Source organism: Mytilus galloprovincialis, chromosome 3 (genome assembly GCF_965363235.1).
Source record: "Mytilus galloprovincialis chromosome 3, xbMytGall1.hap1.1, whole genome shotgun sequence".
Taxonomy (NCBI): Eukaryota; Metazoa; Mollusca; class Bivalvia; order Mytilida; family Mytilidae; genus Mytilus; species Mytilus galloprovincialis.
In genome coordinates, this window is record NC_134840.1 from 45,240,892 (window position 1) to 45,264,839 (window position 23,948).

At 31.6% G+C, this 23,948-nt stretch overlaps 1 protein-coding gene across 2 annotated transcripts; it reads left to right on the top strand.

Annotated features, from left to right (window-relative positions):
* Nucleotides 1-1,183: 1,183 nt before the first annotated feature.
* On the top strand, nucleotides 1,184-23,162 carry LOC143068085 (N-acetylgalactosaminyltransferase 7-like). 2 transcript variants are annotated; one of them, XM_076241853.1, is made up of 13 exons: nucleotides 1,184-1,226; nucleotides 3,822-3,996; nucleotides 4,394-4,580; nucleotides 6,082-6,220; nucleotides 7,766-7,932; nucleotides 8,642-8,849; nucleotides 9,473-9,646; nucleotides 10,668-10,785; nucleotides 12,070-12,189; nucleotides 12,632-12,853; nucleotides 13,437-13,538; nucleotides 15,580-15,705; nucleotides 17,482-23,162. In XM_076241853.1, exons 2-13 carry the CDS (start codon nucleotides 3,850-3,852, stop codon nucleotides 17,620-17,622), a joined length of 1,851 nt encoding a protein of 616 aa, XP_076097968.1. In that variant the 5' UTR covers nucleotides 1,184-1,226; nucleotides 3,822-3,849; the 3' UTR covers nucleotides 17,623-23,162. The 2 variants fall into 2 exon arrangements, with proteins under 2 accessions (XP_076097968.1, XP_076097969.1); XM_076241854.1 differs by lacking the exon at nucleotides 1,184-1,226 and adding an exon at nucleotides 1,896-2,043.
* The last annotated feature ends 786 nt before the right edge of the window (nucleotides 23,163-23,948 follow it).

A 23,948-nucleotide genomic window follows, 5' to 3' on the forward strand; every position in this document is an offset into this window, starting at 1 on the left:
ACGGATAAAAGGTTCGTAGAAATATAAAGCTGTTAAGGTTCTTTGTAATTATAAACGGATGAATATTCCTGAACACGTCGGGTTCTGTCTTGGATTAAATTGTGTTATTGCAGATACGTACAGTTTGAACGGTTAAATGTTCATAGTTTCTTTATAACATATGAAAATATATTAAAACAGTTTGTCGCTGATGTGAATACATAATTTGTAATGTTTTGAAAGTAACTCACGCTGTGGTTAGCCACGAATTGTTCTTTTGGACAACGTGTCCGCTGAATGTTCTTTGCAGTTGTGCACACGACTCGCTGAGCAGTTTTCTCATTACAAGAAAGGGGAAAGTAACGCGGATTCCTACACTGTCCTTTATAAAACTCCTAAAACTGGCGCACATAAAGAGATGTACGGAATGAAACGTTAACAATATAAAATGATGATCACATGAAGAATAAATGATGAATGAGTTACAGAATATTATCTGTATATTATGAACATTCATTACTATATAAATAAAGCGTATTTACTTTCAATTCTAAGTTTACTAATCGATCCATGGTGATCATTGATATAGTATACAGACCCTCTCTATTTAATAAACTCTGTGACTGCCGTGGATAGTAAACTTGAAAATGATAGCAGATAAAATTCTGAAAATACACTTTATTCGTAGTATATGTATGTTCAAAGTACACAGAAAAACGCAAACCGGAAGTCTAATCTGACTTAAAATTTCGTACAATGACGGGACAATACCCGGATGCCTTTTTTCTCGTTTTTCTCCTAAAATAACTCAATCTGAATAATCATATGAATGGATGACAAATGCGACTATGCACTGTACTTATAGGACACAGAGGCGTGTTGATTAATTTATTGTGGAAAGAAGAGACGCGACACCAAAAATGAGGTCTTCTCGTTTAATAGTATAGATAAAGAATCTGGTGCACTCGACTCCACTTAATCTTAATTGACTAGGATTATCAGTTTAACTTTTCCTATCAAAACCAATTAAATTGTGCGCCACGAAACAGCCAAAAAGCGGTACTTAAAGTGGCTTTAAAACACAAAAAAAAAACAAATTAAATCATTACCAACAAAAGTATTGCCAAGGATTTGTATAGTAAGACACTATAAAAATGCTTGGTATTGCGTATGAAAATGATTCTAATAATGGATTACTTCCCTTGTATTACCTCTTCAGTTTTGATGTAAACAGTAACCTGTTTCCGGTAAAGTTTCTTGTGTTTTTTAAATTTTCGTCAAAAGAACAATTTTGATTGTAAAAATAATGAGATTAAGGGCATATCTTTTTACAAAAGCATTTAACTTCATGTTGAAGGTTTTTCTTTAAGAGGAAACTAGCAGGTTGTCACTTGGGTGACAGAACATTTCAGCAACTGCTCAGGCCACGTTGACAGTTTTACTGAATACTGTTTATAAATCTATCCTATACAAATTAGGTTTATGACCCCCAATGAGACTGTACTATAAATGTAATTATATCAAAACAGCAAACATAATGGAAAAAATTTGGGCATACCATTTTTGTACATATGATCATATATCCTCGTGTATATTTGTATTTTCGACCTACTAATATATTTTTCCGAATTTTCCTTTTATATGTTTGAACATCAGTGGCGGATCCAGAAATTTTCATAAGTGGGGGCCCACTGATTGACCTAAGAGGGGGCCCGCTTAAGTCACGCTTCAGTGATTCCCAATATAAGCAACCAATTTTTTCCCCAAAAAGGGGGGTCAAGGGCCTCCCCCTAAATCCGCCTCTAAACATAGACATGCCTAATATTTTGAGAATTACTAGTATAATTGTGCATAAAATAATTGTATCTGAAATATATTGCGATCTCTAATTTATTTTTTTATTTGAGGTTATTACAGTTTGTAGATCGATGGCACCTTTGTTGACAAAAGCAAGCGTCTTTTGTTTTTGACCTATCTAAGAAACGGGTCTAAAGTCGGAAGTGAACTGTCGTACAAATCCTTGGTTATAAATTTGATCCCAAAGTTTATATCAAAGTTTTAGAGGTGATCAAACTTATGACTTTATGAATTAAATGGTTACATATACATGTACAACGATAAGATATAAAATATTATTTCCCCAAAATATATCTTTTTTGGACAAGTTGTACAGATTTTTCAGATTTCAGAAATTAAAAAGAAAATTTCTTCAAATATTTTTTTTTTTGAGAGGATTAATATTCAACAGCATAGTGAATTGCTCAAAAGCAAAAAAAAGATTTAAGCTCATTAGACCACATTCATTCTGTGTCAGAAACCTATGTTGTGTCAACTATTTAATCACAATCCAAATTCAGAGCAGTATCCAGCTTGAATGTTGTGTCCATACTAGCCCCAACCTTTCAGGGTTGGACCTCTGCGGTTGTATAAAGCTGCGCCCTGCGGATCATCTGGTTTATTTTAAACTGAAATAGTTTTCCAAACTTTAGTATGTTACTTCTGTGCAAGAAATAAGTATCGAAATATTGCACTCGAAAATTTGCCAAAGAACTACACTGCAAAATTTTGGTTATATTGAAATTAAATATCAAAAGTTTTACTTAAAATCAATATGCCCATCGACAAGTAACATACAATGTAAGCTCTAAATTGCGTTTGATTTGACTACATGCTCTAATCATTTAAATTCTTTATCTGTAAACATGATCAAGTTGTCCATTTTCAAACAAGAAATCATAATAAGGCGTCCTTCATCTATCTTTAATATAGCACAGCTGGAACGTAAAATGGTTATCCCATAAGGACTTGGTGATCTTACACTGACACACCATGTCCTCATGGGATGGCCATTACTTCTGCCTTTGAATCCTAGATAGAACACTGAGTGAATACAAATCATTCAAAAGTATAGAGAGTACCACTCACCAAATAAACAACAGTATTTAATAGTTATCCCACGATGACGCGGTGTGTCAGTGTAAGATCACCCCGATGGCCAGAGGCCAGAGGGTGATCTAACACTGACACACCAAGTCCGAGTGGGATAACTATTTTACATCCCAGCTGTTTTAGATTAGACGAAAAACCATTTACAATTCATAAAATCTAGTTTAGAACGCCACACAACCATTATAATATACTTTATATATTACTATATGATGTATACCCTTTGTGACTCCCGAACACGATGAGTAGTTATCAAACAATGTCAACTCGCCCCACTTGCAAATCGGCCCACACTATATCGCCACTTTATAAAAAAAATCTGTCACACTCTTGTTTACCGACTCTCCCTACTTTAAAAAAAGTGTAAAATCAAATTGAACAATCAGTCTGGTATCTCACTTATTAACGAAAAAGGTTTAAACCCCACTGAATAAAGTTCTGCCAACTCGACCTATTTATCAAAAGATCTTGCTTCCGTTAAGTATGTTAAATTACTGTTCGTTTATATCCAGTCGTCCTGGTGTAGTGGTATGTGTCGTGGCTTGATATGCTAAAGGTCTTTGAGTTTGAGTCCCAGCATATACACTGGATTTTTTCTACGTGAATTTTGATACATAGTCTTTTCCGTATAATTAATTATAAGTTTTACAGTGGATGTGTCCTTCCCGCCAAAATGACTCAGAACAAAGGAAAGCATGCATAACAAAGACACTCAAACTGGGGTGATCTGGTAGGGGTGATCCGGCTCAGATCACCCCTGTTAGAACAAAGGAGCTGGGATGTAACATCGAACATAGATTTGTTGCACAGATATAAACTATTTTAACACTTGAATTTGTCAAATTATAATTATTCCAACTGCTAATATATAACTTTTCTATTTGAATATTTTTCAGATCAAGAAATTGATAATAACAGGTGAAAATGAGGTATCACATTAGAAAGAAATCGGCTATAAAAATTGGAGTGGCAGTGCTTGCCTTGATTTTTATTCTACCATTTCTGATCAGTAAATTAGAAGGTAGCAGTAGCGAAAGTGAAGCTCTCATGAAACGTATGCGTAAAAGAAAGGTATTATACATTGTACATGTTACACATGAAATTAGAAATCCCCACTGATTAGACAGTAAAAAGTGATCACCAGCTGTAGCACATCTTTATCAAAGTTCAGCGTCTGTTCTTCTTTATATTCTACCAGTTTTATTTCTGTCCAATTTATGCAAATTCTGAATTTATACTTGCATGTTCTTTTTCATTATATTGATAGATATGTTCAATGGTGAAGATTCCATATAAAGTCTGTTTCGCTTGTGTCTTTTCCTATTTGCACTATTTTCCCACTAAAAATATGTTTAAAGTAAAACCAAGAATCTTTATTTATTATTGTTGGCTGTACTTGTCTCCTTATACTCATGATAAAAGGAAGTTTGACTATAACTAATTGATGTGCACTTTCTGATTTCTTTAGGGAGTTCATCATGATACTGGAATTCCTGTCAAAAATGATGTGGTACAAAATGTGGTAGAAAATCCAATGGAAGCTAAGGATTTAAAGCCAGTCGAGCCACAGAGGAAGTTTGGACCTACCGCCGTCCTGAAGCCAGGTGTATTGGGTAACTTTGAGCCCAAAGAGAAACCAGCTAAAAGTGGTCCAGGTAAGAAACATTTAGACAGGGAATGACGAAAACACCTTTAATAGCTGCAGGCAATATCTTAAAAAATGAAAACCAAGCATTGGTGGTTATGATAAGTAACGATGACAAGTGAAAATCACCTATTCTAGTTGAATACCGTAAAACAAAACAAAAAACAGCTTCAAGTAGCCTTGGTTAGCATGGTTAGTCCGAAAAACAACTTTTATTAGAAAAAACACAGGATATGGGTTATACATCCCTGACACAAAATAAGTAAATGCACAGCTAAAACACACGAAAAGGAAAGGAACACTGATTATAACCAATTGCAGTAGACTCTAACACAAGGTCATATCTCTAAATAGAAGGAAGATAACTCTATCTTCAGTATTGATCACTGTAAATCTGATATTGCCTGGCACCCATAGTTTTATTAGTGTACTATACTTGCTAATCTGTACCATGTATTTCTAATGAATCACTGTCATGTTATTCTTCAAGAGAAAGATACATTGGGTGACAGTTACAGATATACAATCGATATCATGTGTATAGGAGACAAGGGTTTGATGGCAAGGTTGAGAAGAGCAAAGATGTTTTTAGCTCACCTGACCTGAAAGGTCAAGTGAGCTTTTCTCATCACTTGGCATCCGTCGTCTGTAAACCTTTACAAAAATCTTCTCCTCTGAAACTACTGGGCCAAATTTATCAAACTTGGTGACAATCATCATTGGTGTATTTAGTTTAAAAAATGTGTGGCGTGACCCTGCCAACCAACCAAGATGGCCGCCATGGCTAAAAATAGAACATGGGGGTAAAATGTAGATTTTGGCTTATAACTTTGAAACCAAAGCATTTAGAGCAAATCTGACATGGGGGTAAAGTTGTCTATTAGGTCAAGATGTATCTGCCCTGAAATTTTCAGACAAATCGGATAACCCATTGTTGGGTTGCTGCCCCCAAATTAGTAATTTTAAGGAAATTTTGCAGTTTTTAGTTATTATCTGGAATATTATTATAGATAGAGATAAACTGTAAAGAGCAATAATCTTCAGCAAAATAAGATCTACAAATAAGTCAACATGACCAAAATTGTCAGTTGACCCCTTAATGAGTTATTGCCCTTTTATAGTCAATTTATAACAATTCTCATAAATTTTGTAAATTTTTGTACATTTTCAGAAAATATTTTCCACTGTAATTACTGGACAAAGTTCATTATATATAGAGATAATTGTAGCATCAAGAATGTTCAGTAAAGTAAGATCTACAAACACATTACCATCACCTAAACACAATTTTGTCATGAATTTATCTGTGTCCATTGTTTAATATGCACATAGACCAAGGTGAGCGACACAGGCTCTTGAGAGCCTCTAGTTTTATAAAATTTTCATTTTCTTTTTGAAAGTCCTATCATTTAATATTTAGTTCATTCTAGATTTAATTATATAAACCATGGGCTAGGTAGGAAATTATAATTGTCCCCTACTCCAATAAATATTTAACATTTTTTATGCAGGTGAAGGTGGACAGGCTGTATATACCAGTATGGAAGAGAAACTCAGAGCTGACCAGTCTGTTAGAGAGTATGGTTTTAATATGGTAAACAGTGATAAAATTGCCATGGATAGAGCTATACCAGATACTAGGCTAGATGAGTAAGTTATGTACTGTGGATTAATAATTATTCATGGAATACAAATTTTTGGATACTGATGAGCCACGCATATAAATTTTCCACAGAGTAGTAATTTTGTATAGGCTTCTATGTGTTGTTTACAACATGTAAGTTTGTACAAATAAAATTTGTAGGGTTTTTGTACAAGTTATAAGTTTTTTGATACACACCTTCTTGCAACAGGTGATAAAAGTTTATCTTCTAAAATGTATCGGTTTAATGTCTTAATTTCAAATTTATATACTTTAACCTAACATTAAGTGCTATTCTCCTTGTCCTAAAACAGTAAATAAGGATACCTGAATGATTTCAGTTCTTATATTATTTTTCTCCTTATACCAAAATCATATCCGTAAAAAGTCTGTTTGTGTTCATATAATGTGTTTGTATCAATGCTCAGTTTTAGACTGTACCATGAAGTTGTGGAAATATGACAGAAATATGCAAAACAAAAGACTGTGTGCTTGCATCATCCGTTTGTGTTAAGCTTTGAAAAAAACACTGACAACTTGTACAAAATATCTGTACAAATTATAATAATTTGTACAACATTACAACTTGTACACAACATATTCAAACTTATCAAAACCACAAAATGAAATATACAATTTTTCCTTAATCCCCTAAAATGGTACCCACGGAAATTAATGAATCCACAGTAATATTATAAACACACTTCTCACTTATACTTTAAATCTATAATTATTAGGTTTTCTAAATGTAGGTATTGGAATATGTCATCTGTGAATAAGTTACAAGGTGTAAATTACTTTTGGGGAAATTGATTGCTTTGAAATACTTTAAATTCAGAATTTTTGGCATCTGATGAAGGTCCGTTATGAACTAAAACTGGTCAGGCTATAAAACATCCACAGCTGCTGTTATTTATGTGTTTTGGCATATACTTTACTTTATTTTTATGCTTTAACATTTTTCGCCACTGATGCACAATAATTGATATGGCTTCTACTAATGAAAGCTCTATTTGGAGCTTATGTGTATAGAAACCTTTTATATCAGTACACCATTTCTATACTGTAAAAACAAACAATTTCGTGGAGGATTTAATTTCATTTATTTTATGGAAAGAATATATTCATGAAATTAAAACCCTACGAAAATTAACCTACACATAAATTTGACATAATATCATTTAATGAAAACCTCATTTAGATTAATCCCCATGAAATATTATATAGAGACAAAACCACGAAATTTCAACCCCATGTTTAAAAGATGTATTTTCATGTCAGATATCTGATAATATACTAAATGACCAACAATCATATAACTTTATGAACCAATGCATTCTTGGGATCAGCTTACTATAAACAGCAGGTAATTCTGGTCTACATTTTATTCATTGACTGATATAAGTTGTATATTTGAGTTAATTTTTCAAATGGTAATCCTTTATTTGGTGATTGGATGCATTTAAGTGAGTTAACAACCTTCCCATTGTCACTCTGCTGTATGATATAGACTTCTTGATCATATTGAATAAACTGTAACTTTAAACATTCAGATGTAAATATTGGCAGTACCCAGAAGATCTACCTACAGCTAGTGTTATTCTGGTATTCCATAATGAAGGCTGGTCCACATTGGTGAGGACTGTACACAGTGTAATCGACACTTCACCACCACATCTTCTCCATGAAGTGGTCATGGTTGATGACTTTAGTGAAAAAGGTTTGGATATACAGGATACACACATATTTGTATGCCCCTTTTATGGGCATTATGTTTTCTGGTCTGTGGGTCTGTTCATTCATTTGTCTGTCTGTCTGTCTGTTAGTTTGTTCGCCTGTATGTCCCGCTTCAGGTTAAAGTTGTTTTGGTAGAGGTAGTTTTTGATGAAGTTGAAGTCCAATCAACTTGAAACTTAGTACATGTATACATGTTCCCTGTGATATTATCTTTCTAATTCAAATGTCAAATTAGAGTTTTTACCCCATTTTCATAGTCCACTGAACATAGATGATATGTGTGAATGGAGCATCCGTGTACTAGGGACACATTCTTGTTCTAACTTATGTTAAAAAATTTCATTCTTAATGCTTTCACACCAACAGAAAAAAAAATCATTCAAGAAATTAGTATTACTGATATTTAGTTTTAGGTTATAAGTTTTCATGAATGTAATTAATCATATATTCTTATCATGTCAGAATTATTAGTTTATGAGAAAAATGTGCATTTGCTTAAATAGAAAAACATAAAGAAGACAGAACAAACAATTGCTTAATTGATATTTTTTTAGCTTTGATCCCAAAAACACAGGTTTTCTGAAACTAAAATATTCTGTTTTGTATCTGGAAGCTTTGACATTATCTAAGAAATATTGAAAAAATTGTACTGATTGTATTTATAAAACTTCTGTTCTTTTATCATTACGCAGAACATTTAAAAGGCAAATTAGAGGAATATATTAAACAGTTTAATGGAAAGGTGAAGTTATACAGAAATAAAGAGCGATTGGGATTAATTGGTACAAGAACAAGAGGAGCTGAGCTGTCCACTGGGGATGTCATTGTATTCTTAGATGCTCACTGTGAATGTAATAAAAACTGGCTTGTTCCACTGCTTGCTAGAATTAAATATGACAGGTAAGATAGGGGAGGTAACAATTATGTTAATTGTCAATATCATGTAAACAAGAGGAGCTGAGCTGTCCACTGGGGATGTCATTGTATGCTTAGATGCTCACTGTGAATGTAATAAAAACTGGCTTGTTCCTCTGCTGGCTAGAATTAAATATGACAGGTAAGTCAGGGGAGGTAACTGTGATATTGATTGTTAAGATCCTGATAATAAATGCAGAAGAGACATTTAATATTTCTCTTTTATAAAGCGTGTGTTGGCTTATCATTAGAGAAATTTTACACAATTGTTTTTGTAAAGAACAATACAGGCATAGAATTTACAAATTATAGCTTAAAACCTAAATAATCTAAATATCTACTTCTTAAAAAGTTGCCTGTCAATGGGATTGCTGATTTCAAAGATTGTAAAGAAGTATGCTCTATAGCATGTGTTATTATTTCTATTTTTAGAAAATAAGCATTTGAACAATGCTTTGAATGATCCTCAGAAATTTCAAGACAAACAGAGAAATAATAACATTAGTCTTTCTTCAGATAATTTCCACTGTAACCATTCTAGTACTGTTACCCATTTAAGTACTATATAGATCACATAAAAAGGATACTTGACTCTTACTTTTTTACAGAACTATTATGGCAGTACCAACTATTGATGGTATAGACTGGGATAACTTTGGATATCACCCAGTATATAGTACTACACATCACAGAGGTATATTTGAGTGGGGATTTCTATATAAGGAGAGTCAGGTACCTAAACAAGAACTGGACAGAAGACAACATAACAGCGAACCTTATAGGTAAGTATCATGTATTTATAACTGTAATAGTTTCTTAATTCTTTCTTCGTTGTTGTGTAAACACGTTATGTTTTTTTGGTCTGTCTGTCCATTTGTACTTCCGACAGTTAGTCTATCTGACCTACTTCAGGTTAAAGTTTTTGGTCAAGGTAATTTTTGATGAAGTTGAAGTCCAATCAACTTGAAACTTAGTTCGCATGTTTTCTATGATATGATCTATCTAATTTATATGCCAAAATTTTTGAGTTTTGACCCCAATTTCACCGTCCAATGAATACAAAAAATGATAGTGCAATTGGGGCATCCGTGTACTATGGACACATTGTTGTTCATATGTGTAGTTAATCATATAGATAGATAGATAGATAGATCGATAGATATTTTTATTTTAAAGTACAACTTGGTACATATACATGAAATACAATATATTACAATTTTAAGCATAAGCAGTCAATTAACATGTATATTTATACCAACCAGCCTTTAGAGGCTTATGATGCACTGTCATTTATGCACGAAAAATTATATGAATAAATTTCAAATCCATTAATCCTTATTATATCTCAATATTACATCTGATCTAAAAACATATTCAATCACAATTTTGGACAATGGAAGATAACTCCCAATTCAAAATATTGCCTAAATGTGTTTTGATACTAATAATACAATGCAGTTTTGAATTTTAAGTAAACTTGTAAAACTAAACAATCTTTGTCCTTTGGTGCTCACAGGCTTATGTTTATTCAATTGGATGAAGAAGGGATTGCCCATAGCTGAAAATCTAATTTTGTTGTTTGGTTATATTGTGGTCTTGCTTTGCTTTCTTATGGATATACTGTATATCAAAGTAGTATAGGTTTAACCATTAAAATATTTTGTAATTTAGTGGATGTAAAATTTAAAACTTAAATAATAGATGAATGAAGAATCTTCTAAATTCAGCCTTAGCCAGTTAAGTTATTGTGAAAGTATCATAATACTGATAAATTTATTTATAGATTATTATATTTATTTATAGAGCACCAACACATGCAGGAGGGTTGTTTGCTATGGACAGGAAATATTTCTTTGAGATGGGAGCTTATGATCCTGGATTGAAGATCTGGGGTGGAGAAAACTTTGAATTGTCATTTAAGGTAAACCAAACTCCTATTCATACATTTGTCATATTACTTGTATTAAAAAATCTTGTAAATAAAGGATTTTTTTCGGATGTTTTGAAGATACAATTTGTTTCTCTTACAATAAATGTTGCATAATGCAAAACATAGAAATGTTGCAATGGACTAGGCTTCTTGTATAAAGTTTCATTTTTCAGAAGAAAGATGGTCTATTTCTTAATTATAATCCTGGTATCTTTGATAACTATCTTATATACAGATGCTCCCTGACAGAGTTATTTTGATCTTGACCTAATTTTCATGACTCATTGGTGAATATTTTCTTGATTACTTCTGTTTCATAGGTACTATAAGTAAATTGGTCAACTTAATTTGATGTATATATAATAAAGAAGATGTGGTATGATTGCCAATGAGACAACCGTCCACAAGAGACCAAAATGACACAGAAATTAACAACTATAGGTCACTGTACGGCCTTCAACAATAAGCAAAGCCCATACCACATAGTCAGCTATAAAAGGCTCCGAAATAACAATGTAAAACAATTCAAATGAGAAAACTTACAGCCTTATTTATATAAAAAAATGAACGAAAAACAAATATTTAACACATAAACAAACGACAACCACTGAATTACAGGCTCCTGACTTGGGACAGGCACATACATACATAATGTGGTGGGGTTAAACATGTTAGTGGGATCCCAACCCTCCCCCTAACCTGGGACAGTGGTATAACAGTACAACATAAGAACGAACTTATAAAAATCAGTTGAAAAAGGCTTAACTCATCAGATAGACAAAAAACAAGTGGACGTGGCCGGGTACTTGTACATCCCGACAACAAAAAGACACTAGGAACAGATCTGAGAGTACTCGCAGTTATCTGACAGCTAGTTCAAAGCCACTAACAACTAATAAAAAAAAAATCATGCATCTAAGACTAAATAGAATGGTTGTTAGTTGACATTATGTTTTTGTGATAAGGTTTGTTTTTTCAGATTCTGTGAGTAACATGTCCTTCATATTTTATAGGTAAGATAAGAATATCATGCTCCAATATCATAAATTAATAAAATGAGGATATATGATGGTGCTTAGAAATCATGTCAGTCTATAACAAGTACCTTATTAAGGTCAGTGAAATAACACACGAGCACAATATTACAATCAACAAATACAAGTGATTTTTCCAAATTCCTTACGAGTATTTTATCCGACTTCATCATTAAAAAAAATTTCATATTAGATTTATAATTGTGAAATAAACATGTTTTATGTATGCATTATATTTCAGCTATGGCAGTGTGGAGGTAGTATAGAATGGGTTCCGTGTTCTAGAGTTGGCCATATTTACAGAAACCATATGCCTTATGGATTTGGTAAAGTTGATGTTAAAATACCAGTTATTCAGTTGGTGAGTTTCTGTATATTTAAAAAAAAAAAAATCTTTTTAGTCTATTAAGGCTGCACTAAAAGTTGTAGAAACAATTTTGATCTTTGAAAGTCTTTGATATTTTATCAGATACTAGATATAAGAAGATATGGTATAAGTGCCAATGTCTCAACTCTTCATCCAAGTCACAATTTGTAAAAGTAAACTGGTATAGGTCACAGTACAGCAAGCTATAAAGGGTCCTAGACATGACTTGTGTAAAACTATTTGAACATGAAAACCATGGTCTCATCTATATAAAAAATCAAGAAACAAGAAACACTTATGAACCACATCAACAAACAACAACTTAGAAATAGTTAAGATCACTTTTTGAAATCTTTTGCATTTTTCTTTTGAAGAAAATGTTTTTTACACTTTCATCAAATATTCAATTGTTTTTTGTGTGCTTTTGTGTTTTTAGAATTACATGCGAGTTGTTGCAGTTTGGCTGGATCCAGAATTTCAGGAATATTTTTACACCAGGGAACCAGGAGTGAGAGGCTATCCTATAGGAGATGTATCTAAACAACTACAGTTCAAAAAGGAACACAATTGTAAAAGTTTTAAATGGTTTATGGAGAATGTAGCTTATGAAGTGTATGAAAAGTTTCCTCCCTTACCACCAAACAAGGCTTGGGGAGAGGTTTGTAAAACATTATCTTTTATCTCATAAATGAATATTGAAGAAAATTTATACATTGTTGAATATTTGAATATATATATAGTCCATAAAAATTTGATTTTTGTCCCCAACATGAATTGTTGCAGGGACATAAAAATACTGAATGTTTATCTATCCAGACTGGTTATCATTCTCATGTTTACAGTTCTTGCCAGTTTTGTATGACACTTATATCATAGGATTATATCAGCAATATCTTGGACAAATTTGAAAATCAGTGGGGATCAATTATTTTTAAAAGAGTTATGCTCCTTTGAAACATTAATTATATGGAAAATTGCATCGTTTTCCTTTATCTGTTCAATTCTTGACATATTTTCAGAATAAATATATCATGAGTTTATATCAGCAATGTGGTGAATGAGTTCAAAAATCAGTGCCTATCAATTATTTTCTAAAGAGTAATGCCCCTTGGAAATTTTAATTATATGGAAAATTGCATGGTTAGCACTCTCCTGTGTACAATTCTAGCCGAAATTTTTATGAAACATATGTGATAGGTTTATATCTGCAACGTGTTTAATGTATTTTCCTTATTTTTCAGTTCAAGTTGGAAGGAAGTAACAAGTGTTGGGATGTTATGGGACAACAAGTGGGAGGTGGACCTATCGGCCAAAGTTATTGTCATCACTATGGTGGTAACCAGGTAAAATGGATGAGATCATGTGACCATGTGACTTAATAATCAGGTTCTTATGTGTGTTTTACATCTGGTACAGAATGGTACTAAATGTAGTTCCTGTTTCCTCTCATCTGCTTCTTTCTGATTCTTTTTCAAGATGTCTGGGAGAAGAACTGTTGTAAACTGATACAGATGGATTGTAAAACACACAACTAAGCTGATTATTGAGTCATCAATTTTGTGTATTTATATGTTGTCATCCAGTTTACAAGGCTACCATTATAGAGGTGACCTTGGTAAGCTGGATGACCTTGCACTAAATCTTTGTCATTTCAGTGATTTATTAGAATAATGTTTACATTACTAACATAACATCTGTCTTTAGTGGAGTAACACAAAGGTAACAAGAGCAGTTAAAGGTGGAGGGATGGCAAATCATGTAGTATAGAAAATTAGTCTGGTTTTACTTTATTAGATTATATCAAGTTGATAAAACCAATGTTTCTTTTCTTTAAATAAATAAATATTTAACATAAAAACAGATATCATACTAATATTTTGCTGCAAATTATGTTATTTTGGATAATTACTATGTAGATATAGGAAGATGTGGTGTGAGTGCCAATGAGACAACTCTCCATCCAAAAAACAATTTAAAAAAGTAAACCATTATAGGTCAATGTACGGCCTTCAACACGGAGCCTAGGCTCACACCGAACAACAAGCTATAAAGGGCCCCAAAATTACTAGTGTAAAACCATTCAAACGGGAAAACCAACGGTCTAATCTATATAAAAAAACAAGAAACGAGAAACACGTATAAATTACATAAACAAACGACAACTACTGTACATTAGATTCCTGACTTAGGGCAGGTGCAAACATTTGCAGCGGGATTTAACGTTTTAATGGTACCAAACCTTCTCCCTTTTATGAAACAATAGCATAACATCACAACAAAGAAAAACATACAATAAAATATCAATTGGCAGACTTAACTTCATCAAAAAAGGTAAATTAATACACTATGAATGAATAAATTTGATCTGCGATATCTGAATGTAAATGCACAGTTAATAAAATATTAGGGATAAACATTCAAGGCCAAAAAGCAAACAAACAAGTCCAAACAAAGCCATGGCAAGACATCACTGCGAAATAATTAACTCTACGAAAATTATCACATTTGAAAAAAAACGGTTTTAATAATACAGGTAAATCTTGAAGTTTATACAAATGTAGTAAGTGAAAATTAGAAGATATTCCAAATAATCAAAGCTGGTATATAGACAAGTTCCATATAAATATAAAATAACAAAAAAGCATTAAAAACAGTATCAACAGGTCGAATTAACAAGAAAATACGATTTGAGAGTACTCGCAGTTACTGACAGCTAGTTAAAAGCCAAAAACAATTAATAAAAAATCATGCATCAGAGACTAAAATCAACTAAAACACATCCCAAGGATTTAGTATTTTAACGTCATGAACAGTCAGAGAAGACATGACTTGTGCAATGCCAAAAATAAATGTATCGACAGGTAGTAGGATAGTGAGTGTGCTTTGTTGTAACTGCTAATGCTGTTGATACAAAGAGATGGGATATTTGACTATTTTTTAACATTGGATATTGCTTGCGCTTAGATTATTAGCTGTAGTTTAGAACTGGTTTTTCTTATTCACGTGTTGTGGTCCAGCACAATATTGTGTACTGGATATGGAAAAGACAGTAATATATGCATTAATTTATAGATATAATTCTTCAGAACTTCCAGTACAAAATTACTACAAATCAAGATGCTATATAACATGCTAATATGTTAATTATAAAAGTCAGACGTTGAATTTCTTTAAGATTTTCATTTCTCATTGAAAATTTTATTATTAAAATGTAAAATTACATGTCCTTTCAGTGAACCTAATGATAGCAAAATTCAAAAAAAGTTTAAGGAAATTAAATGTATAGTTAAAACTAGGAATTTTGATGGAATGATTTGTCATAAAAGATCATAAAATACCTGATTCAAATATACAAATGTTAACTGTTTTTATTATGTTTCCTAGTTGTTCCGATTGAATACTAAAGGTCAGATTGGTGTTGGTGAACGTTGTATCAAGGCATCAGGAGGGTCAACACTACATTTACATTTCTGTGATGTACAGCCCACTGGTCCATGGAGCTGGGATGAGGTAAGATTATACATCATTTATGTTTTTTGTTCATCTGGTCAAGTATTAAAGGTTAAAGCTTCATTGCCAATTTCATAATGTTTATACAAACATTATGCAAAGCGTACAAGTTGCTAGGTAAACTCAATTTTCGACAGTAAAATCTAGGTTTTATGAAAGTCAAGCCTAAAACACTACAGTTATCTCCTAATTATTAGTGCAATAAAATAATATTCAATGCATTTACTCAGCATGGGCGTATTCAGATAGTGAGCCCCCTCCTCATAAAAATAGAAAAAATAATAATAAAAATAAGATTGCAGCCAAATTAAGTGTCAGAATAAGGTCCAGTAATTCTTTTCTCTGGAGCATCAGGCCTCTACAATAACTTTTTTTTCAACTTGTCCAATAGGACAAGTACATACCAAAACTTACTTGACCGAATGAAATTGTAACTTGTCCAAAAAAAAATCTTAATAATAACCTTTTTTGCATTTTAAGTTGGTTCAAGGAACAAAATGAATAAAAACAATAAAACAGAATTTGATTTAATCTTTTGAAAGACTTTTCAAATATATGAGTCGAGAACAGCTGAATCTAGTCATGTCACAGGACTTAGGTTCTAGTTTTCATCAAAGCCAAAGTCTCATCAGACTCTGCACATGAGGCAAAGTCTGATAGACTTGTCAATGTACACTCATTGGATTTGTATCCTGGTTTTTTAAGTTGAAAAAAAGTTTATTCAAATACAATCAATAAAAAAAGAAGATGAGGTATGCCAATGAGACAACTCTCTGCGAGAGACCAAATGACACAGAAATTAACAACTATAGGTCACTGTATTGAAAGTATATTTTTTTTCTACATATGATTTAATATGATTTTGTGAATTTTGTGGTAAATGATTTCTTCTTTTTTATTTTTTGAAAAATATTTTTGTTAAAAAATTACTGGTATGGTATTGATTTTAAAGCAACAGAATAAGGTAGGAAAACAAGGTACTGATTTGTCTTGGTCCCGAAATGTCTCCTGGGTTGCCAAACTGTCTATTAATCATGTCTATTAAAATATGGATCCTACGGTGCCAAACTGTCTATTAAACCAACAGTACTGGAAGCCGAATGTTTCCAGCTGGTGACCAACTGTCTTGTAAAGTAACTTATCTACAAAGCGCATCACTGATTTCGATCAGTAAGACTGGTTTCTGAGAATAGTATGCATTTTACCTGTTAAAAAGTACCTGACAAAGAAACAGTTTTAAATTATCGATTGCAAGTGGTGGGGTCTTGAGAAATAAAATGTTTCAAAGTTTCAAAGTAAACAGTCAAATTATTACTTGTTTTTATCTTCTTTCCTTGTTTTTTGTTTATAATTAATTTACTTTGTTCATCAAAGTTGGATGAAATTTATTTTGTGCAGAATAATTTTACTTGTCCCATCGGACAAGCTTGATATAGCTTTTACTTGTCCGACCTTTTTTCACTCTGGTACCGGACAATCGGACAAGCGTTATTGTCGAGGCCTGAGCATCCCCCATCATGTATTTCTGTTCCTAATTCTCAAAGAAGTAAAGCAGAAATTGTTCACAGTAAAACCTGTTTTGTCTTACTGCAGCACACTTACTGCAAGGTTTCATTTCTATTACATAAATGTGTTCTCCTAAATATAGTTTAAAGATTATTTGTTTTTGTTTTTCATGTATGATAATATTTGATTAATATAAGTTTCTTGAAAGTAGCTACCTTCAATCTCATATTTATAAAACAATTAATTGAAATATTTATTTTTAATTAACAGAATACAGGTGTGATCAGAGAACAACATCATGATAAGTGTGTTGAAGGAATGACTGATGGAAAACTACTTTTACAACGCTGTGAACCTGGTAAAGCATCACAAAAATGGCAGATTAATGAAATTTACACATGGAAAAGATAATTAGAAATGTACATTTATTTATTCTAGTCAGTGCTCAATGTTTATTTATTTATGGTTACTGTAGTATGTTATTTTAATCTTGTGACAGTATTATAGGCTGTCACTGATGTTGCTGTCAAACTCAAAGGCCAGTGAAAAAAAGACTCAGTCTTGTAGCTCAGCATTATGTCATCTTGTAGCTAATACGAAATGAGTAATATAATAAGGTAGATTATTGGCATGATATTATTGTCAGAGGCAAATCTTGATTTAATTTGTTTCTGAAGAAAGTCATTGTTTGTCTAATGTCATAGGTTTGATAATTGGAAGACTATGAAGAGGAATGCATTTTTTATTCCAATCAGCTGAAAACAAATTAAGTTAAAAAAAATAATGATCAGTTTTGAATGAAATTTAAAAATGTGTAGATACCTAGGCTACCAACAGCTGAATGTAAGGAGATTTAATAGGTATAAATAGGGTTAGAGTGACCATTGTGAATATTGGGCTTAGATCTAGATAAATATGCAAACTCTTTAGAAACTCTAGTTTAAAAAAAAAATAAAAAAATAAAGCCTATATAATTTTGATAGTTCATTAGGCTTCACCAAACACACTATTTTTTTTTTTTATTGCCTAGATTTAGTTAAAAGTTGGTCAACATTCACTTAAAGGTATAACTTAACTTATCATTTACACTTTAGTGACATAAGATTTTGTTTTCATTTGTTTTTTCTTTTTGTATCTGCTCTGCTTATTTCTAGATCTGTATCAATGCCGAAGTTGAACCCCTTAAAATATCTTCAAGTATATCAGACTTTTGAGCCTGATAGTAAGGCCTTTGGATGATAACAGAGTTCAGAGGGAAATTAAGTTTATTGATTTGTTATTAAACAAAAACATTATGTAGAAATGTAACTTTGAAATGATGCCAATTTGTTGAAGGCTGCAGAAGATTATATTTAAGACCGGCCTGATTTTCACATTTTGTCCCCAACTGTTCTATTGGCAGTAGAGTTCAATCTGGTCAAATTTATCTTTGGGGAATTGGTCAATGAATATATCAGTTTCCAAATAGTATTCAAATTTCGCAAGCCATATACTATGAGACTTACAAAGTTGATGCAAAGAAGCAGATTAATTTCAGTTTAGGTAACAGTGTGTCACAAATTTTTATCAATGACCATTCATATTAACCTTGATATGCTCTGAACTCAAACTTGAGTCAGATCAAGATTTTAATATTATAAATGTGATTATTTATCTGTGATGATACAATTTATGGAATGAATGATAGGAGTTATTTGATCTCACCTTATCTTTGTGTTGTTGTTATCTATGCAATTGTTGTATTATGTATAGGTAAATATGCATTATGAATTTTTTATTGTATTCAATGCCTTGTTTATGTAGATGCTGTCAGCTTAAATTCCATTACTTTTGTTTTGCTTGAATAAGAATTATATTCTATCGTTGCTTTTTCTTCTAATGTTCTATTTTTCATGAATTTAAGATAGACTAATTTGGCTTTTGAAAATCTTAATGTGCAACAAAAATAGATGATGAAATTCATTATCATATTTTACACTGTAATGTCATAATATTTGTATGTTCAGTATATTTCTTGGTTTATGATACATTTTCTTACTAAATCAGGGGTATATAGTAATTACTGTGTTGTTTATATTCCTATCTTTTTTTTTCTATGAAATAAAACCAGTAACGTTACTGTAAAAAATAAGTTAGATGCTTTTGTTTTAAGTGCATAGTTGTTTGTAACTATTGCTTAAGTTGATTCAATATAACTTCTAATGCCAGTTGAAGAGAATTTGTGTTCTCATATATATAAATCTGTAATTCATTTTGTTTACTGCTCGTCCACTTTCAAATAAATTTGTTTGTTAACTTGAATGATTTATTTATGTCTGAAAGAATTTTTTCAATACAAAATTTTTTTTCATCTTTTTGTTTTAAACCAAAAATTGATATGTGCCATTAGTTATTTGCAAGTTTATTTTATAATTTATCAGATTTCTTGATGATGCTTATTTTTAGTGTTAAGTTTGTTTTTTTGCAGCTTGAGTGTGTTAGAGTAGTGCTGAAATAATGAAATGATTTAATATTTTTCAAAATTTTGATCATGCAATTTAAAAAAAACTTAATATAAGTTTGATGTATGTGTTTTTAATGTAATTGTATTTCTTCTTTATTTTCTTATAGATTTAACATTTTTGAAAAGTTACTGTTTTAATGTGTGTTCAGAATTTCAAAAAACAGCATTCTTAAAAAACTCCCACCTATTTATTTCTTCTTTTCTGACATTAAAAATTTCTACTTTTTTTACTTAAGAAACTAATTATGTCTCATGAATGGATATTTTTTTGTCTTTTTTTGTTATGTTTTACATAGATATATATTATTATATTGAGTCAATATTTAAACATAACATTCCATTGTGTGGAGTGGTATATGTGGATGTTAGAGTATATATATATATTGCTAGTAAGTAAATCACAGGTGCTAGTTTGAATTATATATATGGCATATTGATTAGCAGTGGGGTACAAGGTCATTCATATCATGTATTTCAATTCATTCAACTTTATATTATATATTATAGGGTAATCATTAAATGCATAATGTCTTCACTACATTAAAAGCAGCAACTGCAAAAAAATAAAAGAAGTGTTTAGACCTCACTTTACATCATACGGCTACTAATAACTTTATATATCGTAAGTCTTTTAATAAAAGACGATGTAAGAAGCATGCATGGATTTAAATCCATCTGTTCACCAGTTTGTAATGGAAGTAAAAAAAGAAACATTTGCACTTGTTTCATCATTGTGTATTTTAATTTATAAACATCATGTTTTCTTTAAAAAGCAATTTCTCCTTGATGGCAAAAATGGTGCTAGAACAGTTGTAATTTGATTTTTTTCATAAATAAATAAACAACTACATAGTTTTAATACAGATAAATTTATTTTAGAGTATGACACTATATTTTGTTGAATAACCTCATGAGTAATCACACCCATTTTATCTAACCAAAACTGTTACTAAAATACAAATATATTTAACATATCAAAACAAAACCATAAACAGTCAGTAATGATATAGAATGAAATTTAAAACAGTGTGACTGTGGCCATTGATTGACACATTAAATTCATCCATTGACTGGGAAAATTTACGTTAACGTTTGTCTGTAACGACCACTGTTCACGACGTACCTACGATAGACATTTAAACTGTGGGGTCACCAAAGGTTTCTTAACGCCTTTAATTATAAAATAATTCGAAAAATTAATCAGGAATAACCTTTATGTTTTGATTTATACAATTGATATAAATCAAAACATCGTGTTATTTCTGATTAATTTTTCGAATTACTTTATTAAGGTGTCGAGAACCTTTGGTGACCCCATAGTTTAAGTGTCTTTAAAAAGTACATAGTGAGCAGTGGTCGTTACATACAAACATTCACCTAAATTGTCCCAGTCAATGGATGAATTTAATGTGTCAATCAATGGCCACAGCCACACTGTTTTGAATTTCATTCTAATAACTTGATAAAACTTCAAGTAAAAGGTTATATCCCTTTAAAATCATGGCTGGTAAAACCTGTTCTTCTGCTCTATCCTGCTCTTTAAGCCAGCAGACATGTGTGTTATTTATGATTTACAAGCACTGCCATCAGTGACTGCATGACACTTTTAAAACTAAATAATTGGTGCATCCTAGTTCATTGACACTGTAAAACAGTACTGTACATATGTCATTTAATATTGTATACTCTCTTAGTAATGTTATTCCATAGATGCCAGTTTTTAAGTTTGTGGGTACAGATTTCATTTATGTTTACTTAATTTCATACCTTAAGATTGCCTCTGTACATTAGCACTTGCATTATATATAAATAGTCTTGCTTTGTCTCAACAATTGAGAAAGGCTTAATTGACAGCCCTTAATTATGTTTATTTAAATTATAGTATAAATTCTTCCTACAGATTTGAAATTAGATCTTAATGAATATTTCAGTATTAAACTGCAAAAAAGTCAGTCATAATAGGTGGGCTATATTAATTTTTACATAAATGTTTGGGAACTGCAAAATATACAACTATTAACCAAATATATATAAAGGTTCATCTCATGAAGTCAGTATCCAAGTAAAAGGTCAGGTTGATAATTCTTTTCACTTACCGTAATTGATTGGTTCAATCTTTCATCTCATTTCATACGGAGATGATTGTTTAAACATCCTTGAAGGAGTGCTTTTGTAAGTATGATAACATTGAGCCCAATGTATGCTTTCAGGCAAAACAGGTTTTTATACCCCTGCTCTAAAAAAGGGGGGTATACTTTTTTACCTCTCTCTGTCCATCCATCCATCAATTAATCCATCCATCTGTCAGTCCATCTGTTAGTCAGTCCGTCCCATGAATATTTTGGTCGCATTTTTCTCAGGAACTACTTGACGGATTTCTGAAATTTGGTTTCATGGTTTATACCGTGCAATGTGTTTCATATTCCTCACTCAACAACTTCCTGTTTACCGAGTCGAAACACTAGTTTTATTTCACACATAATAGCCAAGTTGAAAATTTTCGTCACATTTTTCTCAGGAACTACAATACAAGGATTTCTGAAATTTGGTTTCAGGATTTATATAAGTCATCTATACTGTGTAATGTGTTTTCAAATTATTCATCACTCAACAACTTCCTTTTTACTGAAATGTTTCGCGTGGGTATCATCAGTGAGCAGTAGATTGCAGTTTTACTTGTTCTTTTACAAATTGTGACTTGGATGGAGAATTGTCTCATTGGTACTCATACCACATCTACTTATATCTATTTAGATACTTAAATACTGTTCAATTCATATCTTGAAATTTACTGTCTGAATTTGAATACAAACATCACTATGTCAAGAATGGTAATGAAGCACATACACGGCTTCCTTTGTGAAATGGTTTTGTTTATGGGTAAAGGTAAATATTCAATGTGCTAAATGCTTTATAAAGTTAATTCAAGTTATTTGGGAATTCTTCATCTGTAGTATGATTATACACATACTTCAACAGCTTAAGGATCGGAGTAATTGCATTAACTTTGTACTCTCACCTTTTCAATGTCTGTGTCTGTTCTTGCTAGGGCAAAATCATTTCAAAATATTTTCCTCTTCAGTTTTAAACAAATTGTTTTTCTTTGAATATCATAAAAGTTCCTTTCTTTTCTATTGAATTTAGCATTGCATACAACATTGTTAAATCATTTCTTAAAACTCATTTGTGGTACAATGTACATGCACAATGTTTAAACTTTATAAATCATGTATTATAGAAATATTTTAATAAATTGTTATCATTGGCTGTATATTAATGCATTCTGTCATGCCTTTTAAGGTTGTAGCATTTATTTGCTATATTGTAAAAATGGGGGATTTATGTAAATTTGTATTATGTATTCACATGTATAGCATTACCATGAATCGTATATTGTTGAAATAGTGATTATGAGTGGAAAAGGTAATAAAAGAATATTAAAATGGAACTGTTACATGTTATTTCCTATTGAGATTAATATATGAACTAAAGATACATTAGATAATTTATCAGTTCAAAAATAATTATTTTATCATCTTACGACCGTGTCTAATTTCTAAAAAAAAAAATCCTTAATGTTTTGCCTGCCATGAGAGTTGAAGAATTATGCAACACATGTATTTCAATGTATTATTGAAGTTTCCCTTTGTTATATGTTCAGTGTCCTTGACCACATGATTTTTTAGTGACTGAAAAACAATTACTGCTTTTGTATTAAGTGAAATCATTTCTCATTATGAGTATTATGGTAACTATATTTAGACGCTTCCGGGTGCGGAAATTTCTCGCTGCATTGAAGACCTGTTGGTGACCTGCTGTTGTCTGTTCTATGGTCGGGTTGTTGTCTCTTTGACACATTCCCCATTTCCATTCTCAATTTTATTGGTATATGGATTCCTTGTCTTTCACGTACAATTCACCTGACCTCAACCTTAATTATTTCATGGATGAGTGATCAAGGTTAAAGATACATGACCAAGTCTAATCCTCAGTTATGATAAGCATAAGGTCAACTTATGTGGTGTATGGAATGATTTTAAGATGTACTGTAGTACATGTCTGACAGGCAGGTTTCATCTGACCTTGACCTCAATTTTAGGTTTTGTCTTTTCTTCGATACTATACGCAATAGGTTCACTATATAAAGTGTATGGAATGATTGTAAGGTGTACATGTAATACTGGCAGGTTTCATCTGACCTTGATCTTATTTTCATGGTTCATTAAACAATGTT